The sequence below is a fragment of the Lupinus angustifolius genome, unplaced genomic scaffold (genome assembly GCF_001865875.1).
Source record: "Lupinus angustifolius cultivar Tanjil unplaced genomic scaffold, LupAngTanjil_v1.0 Scaffold_25_364, whole genome shotgun sequence".
Taxonomy (NCBI): domain Eukaryota; kingdom Viridiplantae; phylum Streptophyta; class Magnoliopsida; order Fabales; family Fabaceae; genus Lupinus; species Lupinus angustifolius.
The window spans coordinates 1-10,763 of NW_017720297.1; the positions used below are offsets into that span (position 1 = coordinate 1).

The 10,763-nt window shown below is 35.3% G+C and overlaps 1 protein-coding gene across 2 annotated transcripts; it reads right to left on the reverse strand.

The window, feature by feature from the left end:
• Window positions 1–856: 856 nt before the first annotated feature.
• On the reverse strand, window positions 857–10,453 carry LOC109338434 (glutamine--fructose-6-phosphate aminotransferase [isomerizing] 2-like). Of its 2 annotated transcripts, XM_019575670.1 has the most exons (12): window positions 10,233–10,396; window positions 10,074–10,182; window positions 9,745–9,917; window positions 9,215–9,326; window positions 8,275–8,420; window positions 5,239–5,403; window positions 4,562–4,922; window positions 4,223–4,473; window positions 4,008–4,122; window positions 3,144–3,399; window positions 2,893–3,061; window positions 857–1,421 (listed from the first exon to the last, which is right to left on the reverse strand). In XM_019575670.1, the coding sequence occupies exons 1-12, from the start codon at window positions 10,275–10,277 to the stop codon at window positions 1,338–1,340; spliced, it is 1,986 nt and encodes a 661-aa protein (XP_019431215.1). In that variant the 5' UTR covers window positions 10,278–10,396; the 3' UTR covers window positions 857–1,337. The 2 variants fall into 2 exon arrangements, with proteins under 2 accessions (XP_019431215.1, XP_019431214.1); XM_019575669.1 differs by having other exon boundaries at window positions 10,074–10,453.
• Between the last annotated feature and the right edge of the window lie 310 nt (window positions 10,454–10,763).

Consider the following 10,763-nt stretch of genomic DNA (forward strand, 5'->3'; position numbering starts at 1 on the left):
CAAATCTGGGGCTTAGTGTCCTCAATATCTTCTCCACTATGGCTTGATCTGTCATCTTCTCACCACTAGCTTTCATAGCATTACTGTGGCTAATGATTCGGTTGAAGAATTGTGCAATTTTCTCACTAGATTCCATTTGCATCAACTCATATTGCCTCCTCATGGTTTGCAATCTTATCTTCTTCAATTGTTCTGCACCTTCATTGTTATTTTCTAGAATATCCCAAGCTTCTTTTGCTGTTCTTGCCTCAGATATCTTTTCAAAGTGTGCTTCATCAACACACTGATGTAGCAAGAACATGGCATTGCAATCTTTCTTCTTGCTTTCCTTGTACAGATTTCTTTGTGCCTCTGTTGATGAATCTGTTATTGTTGGGAAGCCTTCTTCTACAATTTCGTTCACTTCTTGGAATCCCATAATTGCTGACATTTGTATTCTCCACCTATTCCAGTTCTTCCCGTCGAGGATTGGCAGGTTTGCAGGGAAGCCAGTTTGTCCCATTTGAGCAGTTTGTGCAGCAGAAAGAATGTTAGAGAGGAAAGTAGAAGAATGAAGAAAGAAGGGGATAGATGATGATTGATTGAAGGTTGTTCGTGAGTGTTGTATGGCTCTTGATACCAGTTTGTTGGATCACACAAGAAGAAATGAAGAAGATGAATGAAGAAGATGATAAGAAGAAGTTATAGAATGAAATTGAGGCACTTTCTATTTCTGGAAAATCAGTTAGTTAAGTTGGGTATGCACATCTATTTATAGTAAGATTCCTAACTAACTAAACTACCTCTTTTGAATTACATTCTAACAGTATCATTACCCCAAATTAAGCCTATGTTTAAATTCTAGTTGGAGCCAGAATGAGTACAAATCAGACAAATTAAATCTATTGTGCTCAAATATTTAGATCATATTTTCAAAATGAGTACAAATCAGGACAAATTCAATCTATTGTGCTAGAACAGTCAGATAATACTTTCATATAAAACTACCAGTGTGCTTTGGAATTAATTCTACAAACTGTGAACTCAGGCTATAAACCCATGGAAAACACAAGCAACCAACATAACAGACTCAGCAAATTAAATACATCAGACTATAGTTGTATAGTGAACAATTCTCAGGAAATGATTGATGTCTATTCTGCTTTACAAGATGGAGGGTAGTTGGTAGAACAGTTAGCCTTGTATAAATTGCACTGATACGCCACCTTGATAACCGTCTTAGACAAAGAATTTACTGGTTTATCGAGTCAGATCGTCTGTCAAAGGAAGAAGAGCTTTTCAAGAACTTAGATTATGTTTTTGTCAGAATCAAAGAAAGGGATGTGAACTAGTCTTCTTTATTGTGTTGTTACACTCTTGGCAAGATTACGAGGCTGGTCAACATTAAATCCCCTCAGTACAGTAAGATGATAGGCCAACAACTGCATCACAAATAGATAAGCTGTAATATATGACATTACAAATCTTCCTTTTGTAAAGTAATACACAAGACAAGAAGAAGCTAGCTTTTTAAGATTTTAGGAAACACACAAGGAAATGGATCTGCAAGACTTGCAAATGAGAAATTGGGACATTGAAATTATGAGTAGAAAATCATTATCTGGTAACATGTAGTTGAGAATTTATTTACGTACTAACATACGGATAATAGGATCTTTGACCTACTATAATAATAATATTTTCTTTGAGTAAATCACTATGACACCCTCTGTGTTTTAGTGAAATTACACAAACCACCCATCACTTTTCTACACCTACACAAACCTCCTCTAGTTTTTTATACTTTCGACCACGCCTGCATAAGAAATAAGTGTAATCTTTTAAACAAAAAATGTGATAAATGCAATTAAGTAAAACAAAACATGATATATTGCGTAGACAAGTCTAAATAATATATAAATCAATGTATCTTTATTATTTTTGGTTACAAAATGCATCAACAATTCTAAAGAAATATTGTTTAAATCGCTCTTATAATATAGTGTAACGAACCAAAAATAATAATGAAATATTGACTCATATATTATTTGGACTTGTCTCCACAATATATCATGTTTTGTTTAACTTAATTGCATTTATCACATTTTTTGTTTGAAAGATTACACTTATTTCTTATGCAGGGGTGGTCAGTGTAATGAAAGTATAAAAATTAGGGGAGGTTTGTGTAGGTGTAAAAAAGTAAGGGATAGTTTGTGTAATTTCACTAAAACTCAGGGGGTATTAGTGTAATTTACTCTTTCCTTTTTACTAAATGTAGTAGTAATCATTAAAGACGATGAGGAAATTGAAAGAGAAGTGAACCATAGGATTCAATTAGGTTGGGTGAAATGGCGGAATGTTTTCAGTGTCATGTGTGATAAAATGTATTACTCAAGCTTAAACGAAAGTTTTATCGCACGGCTATAAGACTTGTAATGTTATGAGACTGAGTTTTGGACAATAAAATGTGAACAAAAGAATAGCCTTCATGTAGCACATATGAAACGTTGTGTTTGATGATTGGACACACTAGACAAGATAGGATTAGAAATGAATGCATCAAGGAGAAAGTTGAAGTAACTCATATTATAGAAAAGATAGTAGAATCGCGCCTTAGGTGGTTTGAACATGTGTGGACGAGACTGGTAGAACCCCATAACAAGAGTCTATCAAATGGAGGTTAGTCCAATTCTTAGAGAAATACTAAGAAAAACCATAGGCGAAACGGTTAAGAAAGACTTGGAGATTAATGCATTGTCAATGAAGTTGATTTATGATAGAGCTTTATGGTGTTGTTCAATCCATATAGACGATTGTATATGGTAGGATGGACAAATGTTTGGTTGTTATAGTAGTAATGTTGTAAGGATAGATGAAGCAGTATAAAAATTTCAAAAGTAGTACTCAACATACCTGTAATGGAACTACATTAATTACAGGTTGAAGGCAGTCCTCAACTTGTGGAACTTCAATTGACCTGCAAGATTCCCCAGGGCATACAGAAGTAGCATCCCCTTTTGAACACATAACTATCAGGCGGCCTTTTCGGGCATGAAGTTGTTGAATAACAGACTGCTGTTTGCTGTTAAAGATGAAATAAAAGATGTCAGTTTCAAATTCTTAATTTCCGAATTCAAATCGTATAGCTACTCAACACAACCAACCTGAAGCAAGCATCGCGTGTAGCTATAACCACAATTGGAAGATTTTCATCCACTAATGCCAGAGGGCCATGCTTCATTTCACCAGCAAGTATCCCTTCACTATGCATCAGTGCAACTTCCTTCACTTTCAAAGCTCCCTCTAGAGCAGTTGCATAGTTGTATGATCTACCAAAGACAAGAAGAGACTGCTCGGCAATTAATAGCTGTGCTAGATCCTTCATCTCCTGGTCCAGCTTCAGCACCTCTCTCACTTTATCTACAACCCAACACAAAAATTAGATTTGGTTGAGTTTCTTTATGTGGTATTTGGACCAATCTTTTGAAGGATTCCTCATAAAAATATATGAATATTCTAAGTTCTTTATTTTTTTGGTAATAAAGTTTAGGAGGACAAGAAGTTGGCCCCAAGTTAGTACTTCGAGACCTCTTAGTAACTGTTGTGAAGTCCTACCAATTGAGCCAAGCCACAATGACAAAGATTATAATTTCTAAGAATCCGTTTCCATGAAATAACACAAAGTCAGTTAAAAAACATCTTTTCTAGATTTCCACCTCATTATTCTATTAACATGTAAGATACATGGTTATTATTTGCCACCTCCACCAACATCATTCTTTTTGCAATATAGTTACTGCTACTATATGAGAAGTATTAGTTTTATCAAATATTAATTCATTTTGTAGTGACATTATGATCATTGTTAGATCTGTGAGAAAGATTAAGCTTTGAACAGCTCATTTGAATCCCCTACAGATCATTAGAAAACTGTACTAACAATATAATAATTACATGCTGGATGTCATTTACCAAACTCCACAAAATGTACCCAATTCCTGTAAGATGCTCAGCGAACAGAAACTTACTTGGCAGGTCATATAGACCATCTACAATAGCTTCTCTTCTTGCTTGGTTGGAAATTGTATCGCCTCCTATTGCGAGAGCCAACATGGCCATGACTACAATTTGACTTGTGTATGCCTACAGTAGTATAAATGTGACTAAACCATTAGTTTAATGGATAACAAGGACAATATAAAATTAAATGAAGAAAACAAAATCCTCTAAATGCAACATTTACCTTGGTACTTGCGACACCTATCTCAGCACCAGCATTTATATGAATACCACAATGTGTTTTTCTTGCTATTGCACTGCCAACAGTGTTTGTTATCCCAACACATAATGCACCATTCTCTAATGCATATTGTAATGCAAGTAAAGTGTCTGCAGTTTCACCAGATTGACTAACAAAAACAGCTGTATCTTCTCTGTATATTGGTCCCTGCCTATCCAATAGATCACTGGCAATTTCCATACTAACAGGAATACCTATAATTTAATATGTAGAATAAAACATAAGAATGGGAAAAAAATTAATCAGTAAGACTTGGTAAAAGATTAATCATACAGAACTGACCAGAAAGTTCCTCCAAGATGGGCCTAGCTGCCAAAGCAGCATTATAACTTGTGCCACAACCAATGAAAACTATTCTTCTACTTCGCCTAATTGTTTTAAGGTGATCCTTCAGTCCGCCCAACAGAACAGACTTGGATTTGCTAGATCCTCGGCGTATAAGCCTACCCCTCATTGTGGTTGTTAAAGACTCTGGTTGCTCATGAATTTCCTTCTGCATATAATGCTCATAATGTCCTTTATTTATTTGCTCAACCTCCATCTCAAGAATAGACAATGCACGTCGCACTGAAGCAACTCTGGAAAGAGGACCTACATGTTCTCCCTTGTCATTTTCAAACTTCAAAATAGAAACCCCACCATCCTGAAACAACCATTTCTAAGTAAGAACAAGATATTATTTTCAAATGGACATGATTATAAAGAACAAAGAAATTGGAGCACAAATCCATCCATCACATTCAACAATTGAGTGAATGATATAAGATATCATCCCGCGTTCTGGAAAAGAAAGAGCGCAAGGAACTGATCAAGTGAACAACTGAGAAATGATGAAAAAATCTATGCAAAGATTTTATGCAAATACCTGAAAGAGCCAGAATACTGAACATTTTAGAGATAAGTGTGATAAGTAACATTATCTTGCATGTACAACACGAAAATAGAGGGTGTCACGTTACCTTGAGATGAACTACTTCACCATCTTCAATAACTAGCACTTTCTTGGTATGCTCAACCACAGCATGGGCATCACTGGACAAAAACAATTCTTTGGGGTGTCCGTCTTTTGACATGAATGTGTTATCCTCAAATGCAGAACCATTTTCCTGATTTTCTCTCATTTCCTGAAATTGAGCACTAATTTCTTTAGCCATCATCAATCAGAAAATCTTCAATTTCATACAATATCCTTACCCGCAAAAAATAATATAAAAAAAATAAACTAAAAGGGGCCTTTATGAAATACTCGATACAAATCTAAGATCATTCACAGTAAAAGGAGTATTTGTGGTTTAAGAGAGCTTTCCTATTCCTGGCTCCTGCTTTTTTCATTCACAGCCTATTCTTCACCACCACATTCACAACTGTTGAGAAGGAGGAATACTCTATGTTCAAACTTCTTTTGATTCTATCAATGACTATTGCTGATAAAGAAATGTACAAACCGTTTTTAGCTTGACTCTACCAATGACTAATCTTAGGGTAGGATTTAGACCTTAGATTACTTTTGAGTGAATTCCTGTACATGCTATATCTAGTTCCTTATTCAATTTCCAAACTGGAACACTTACTAAACCCCTTCAGAAGTCCGAGAAGTGAATCTTTCATTTGTATCGTAGTAACAATTAGAATTAATACAATTGAGACCACACAAATCTGTCCTAGTGTATTTCTCTGATTTTGAATACTTTGGAGTCAATTCCTGCAGGCCCTAATTTTAGTTCCTTGTTCAATTTCCAAACCAGAGGGCAAGTCTCGGGCCAACAATGAAGTTGTTTCTTATTGATCAAGACGTCACGGGTTCAAATACTGGAAGTAGCCTCTCCACTTACAAGATTGATGTATACCAAAGGGGCACCCCACAATTTAAACAATGAGGCTTGGACCACTTCAAGCAACAAACTATTATGCCTTGTTTCCATCATCAAAAATCTCGAAATTGACATTGCCCAGAGTGATTATGCAAGACTTTTTTTTATCCAGGAGGAAGGAGATGCAAAGCGAAAAAATGGGAGCCTGGGGCCAACCACGACCGTGGGCTACACCACGGCCCTGGTCGTGGTTGCTTCTGGAATATTTTTGGCAATTCAACTCAAAGACAAATGACCGTGTCAGTCATTTTTGTGTAATAATTTTGTTATTTCCATTTAAATAAGTGGTTTTTTGGCCCAAGACCATGGAAACTCGAAATAATCATCTAGGTAGCAGTGGAAGTATCTTTTGACCTTCCATGTGCTTAGGAGTTAGTTTTTCAATTTAATGCAATGATGATGCATGATTAGGCTTTATTACTGCATCATTAGCTTTATGATTCTGAATGACGGGGCTGCATCTTACTCTTAGCAGTTGTTTATATATTGTACTTTCTGGATAAAAAATCAATAGCATTAGTTCCAGTTTATTTTGCTAAGGCAAATTGTGAGAGAATGATTCTCTTGGAGGTTCTTGAGTGAACCAACATTAGGGACTTATCAAGGGTTGATCACCCCCTCTGTGGCATCTATTGTGACTTATCATCCATCCTTAGTGTGGTGCCATTTCACTTACATCACCATTCCATTTTCTTGTCTCTTCCATCATCATCCATATTCACCTTGTTCTTATGTATGCATATTTGTTTCCCGGCCTAATTTCTGTGTTTTTTTGTTCTTGTCTTCCATCACCATTCGAGGATTTAATCCTTTTCATCATTTTCGCATTTTCTTTGGAAACTCTACTCTAGAACGATCATTCACAACCGACATACCCATGGAGGATCTATTAGGGGATAAGACTGCATATATTTACCCTCCCCTAGCTTCACTAGGTGGAAATCTTGTGCACCGGGCCTCATTTTTTTATTCAATTTCCAAACCAGAAAAACTTTTCACACATTAAACCCCTTTAGACATCCAAGGAATGAAGACTTCATTTGCCTCATAGTACTAGATATGATTAATACAAATGATTTATCGGAGGTTTTTAAAGCCTCAAATCTTTCCTAATCTTTATACCATGTATTTCTCCGATTTTGAGACTTTCTATTTTGTCGCTGTCCTATGATTAGATTAATATTACTAAAGTCTAGACGCTTGAGCATATTGGTGAATGTTTGATTTGTCCAGAGATTTTGGAACACTTTTTGTGTCATTTTGGGAGGAGTGAAGAGAGAAAGGCTCTTAGGCAATGTGCACTGCATGCTTATATGGTTGGAGAGGAATGCCAACATAGAGAAGTCAAGGACAGACTTTTTTATGTTGCTCCTTAGGTGGGAAGAAGTGGTCTTGTTAGTTTGATATGGTACTAAGCTAACTACTATTTTGGAGGATGTTCTTGGTTGGAAAAGTAACAAGACTAGTGAGCATTACTCATGTAACTCTCTTTTCTTGATTTTGTAACTTTTCTCAATCATTAAAAGGGATATCTCATCATGTTCTGAGCTATGTACTTCTTTGTTCCTCTACACCAATCATATTATTCTTTTACATGGAAAACATACTGGGAAGCAATATTCCAATACAAACTATTTATAGTTTGATTTTCAAATTATGCTTCAAAATGAAAGGTAGTCAACTTTATATGACAAATTAATTTCGTATAGATAGTATCTCTTTTTAGAAGATAATGGATAATTGGAATTATAAAACATTATTTAGCAATACTTACATGTATAACCTGCATTTAAGAAGGGATGCCAATCAATCCAGCACATAAGTTATTCACTACCGTCCATTTAAAACATTCATTGCTTTGACTAATTCAAAGGAGCAACATAAAGTGAAGCTTAAGCTCAAACTAAGCATTTTAAAACAAAAGTCTGACAGCAAATTCTAGATAGAGTAAAAGTATTGAAAAGGGACTATTTTTTTAGAGATATTTTGACTCTCCCACTTGAAGCATCATCAATGAAATCAATAAAAAAAGTAAACAAACATAACCAGACAAGACCTTCCTGAATAAGCAAGCTTCATATAGATCATAATATCAAGATTCTTATTAAATTGCGTTCAACTTACTTTAACACCAAGGAGCAATGGGCTACCACGCTTGCAGGCAATCAATTCATTAGGATAATGTCGACTTTTGAAGATAAGGGCATAAGCCCCTTCAAGATGCCTCATAACTTCCAGGACAACATGACTGAAGGTAACAACCTGATCACCTGCAACATGATTGGAAAAGTACTTCAATATAACAACACTAGTAATGGCATTCATGCCTCCTTATGAAAAGTGAAAAAGAGCTAAGCTATTCTGAAAAAAATTGTTTTCTGTGTTAACATAAATATAAGGCAAAACCAACAGACTCAATTCAGACCAATTTAAGCTTGAAAACATGGAGGTCTATCATATTAGGAACCAAACACAAATATCATTTTTCAAAGGGATTTACAAAAAGTTGCCTTGCAGCGTTAAGATGGAAATTTTGTAATTCTTCACCATCTTTCCTTCCTCTTCATAAATTTTAAAGATTTTAAATCACCAGAATATGATGAAGGGGGTGCTCATTATGACGAAATCAATTTGGGAAAATCATACCAATAGTGTTGATGTTATCATGTTAGTTTTTGTTTTTTGATTTACATATCTATTAATTATAATTTAGCTGAGAAATAGTCACATCAAGGGTGCCACATGTTGTCTTACATAGTTCACGAAACCGTTTCAGGTGTACATAGCACTGCTCTATCATGAATTCAATCATGTTCAAGTCCATGCAGAATAAATGTAAGGGTAACCGATAACGGTCACGAAAACCTTCACCCTAGAATTTAATGTAATCCTTATTGGCTATCAAAAATATATTTACAAACCTGATTATGGTATATTTAGCTTAACTTACAAGGTGCAGGCTCCAATCACAGTTAAAGAAAGGCATTATGAATAACAACTTTGATAAGTATATAAAACATTAATGTCAAGATAAAGCATATGATTTATTGACCACAAAATCTACCTGTTGCTTCATTTGCTTTGTCATAAACAAACTTTGCAAGCTTCGGAATAACTTCCGTATCGGTTTCAGATTCAAAGATGAAGCCATGTCGGACCAGTGTTTCCTTCAAAACCTAAATACACAACAATAAAGATAACTGAAGCTTAGCATAGCAAAAGCAACATCCTTAAATTAGCCACATGTTAGAATGAGGCCTAACATAAGAAATGCATTTTATAAATAGAACATAACACGAGGTCAAAAAGTGGACAATTTGCTTTCAATAAAAGGAGTGGAGCTTAGGTAGCATTTGACAGACATGTTTGAATTAGGCGAAAACATAACATATGGGTATATTTGGTGTATTTTACAAATAGAACATAACAGGACATACAGTTAATAAGTAAAATACATTAGTTCTACTAAAAAGGATTATTGAAAAGGAACCAAAAAGAGAACATGTTCCATTCTATTATCTACACGCGTCAAATGCTAGACCACGCGCCAAATTCTCTAGAAAGGGGTACTAATGCAATGCTAGTGAGTGATACCTCATAATTAGTGATAACACCATTGTGAACAACAAGGAAATCATCTCCTAGACCAGATGTCTGCGGATGACTGTTCCTAGGAGCAGGCTCTCCGTGAGTCGCCCATCGAGTATGCGCTATCCCCGCATGAATCGAAAATGATTCCTCCAAGTTCAGTTCCACTTCTGCCACTTCTGTTATTCCATTTTACAAATAAACTAAAAACTAAGTAATTCAAATAAACTTGATTCCGAAAATAAATCTAGCTGGTAATTGTAGAAGCACATTATATTGAAATTTGAACAAGACATGTAATGATGTAAACAAATAAGGGAAATTTGAAAGTGGACCTTGGTAGACAGATTTAACAAGAGACTCGATATTTCCCTCTTGGCGAAATACGAGAGGAGGGGGAGTGAGCCTGGAATTGGAGAAGGAATTTGGATCGGCACAAATGGGCTGAGATCTTGTCGGAGAGTCCAGTACTGGAGAGGAGCCCAATTCGGCACAAACAGAGACAGAAGAAGAATCGATGGCAATTCCAGCGGAATCATATCCGCGATACTCTAAACGCCTTAACCCATTAAACAGAACCTGCAGTATGTATCTTCTCTCCCTGTTCACGTTGTAATTCAGATACGCAAATATACCACACATTTCTCTCTTCTTCTTTTCTCTTGTTTTTGTTACTTCTCTTCTTGATTTCTTATTTAACTTCAAAGGAGGAATGGCTAACTGAACTCAAGTATTTATAACCATAAATTATAGATAATAAATAAAAATTGTATGTACAAATAGTATATAAGTTTTAAAGTGATTAATTTTTCAAAATAAAGTAATACAAACCTGATACACTGAGTGTATATAAAATGAGAGTCTATAAATATTATACACTAAAAAAATTAGATGAGATGAGAGGGATTTATTAATTTGATGCGCCCAATCTATTTGACTTGTGAATAATCAAATCAGCAGCACCTTCCACTACTAACTGCTTCTGATACAATTCTTTTTCGAAATTCCAATTTTTTAAATGGGGT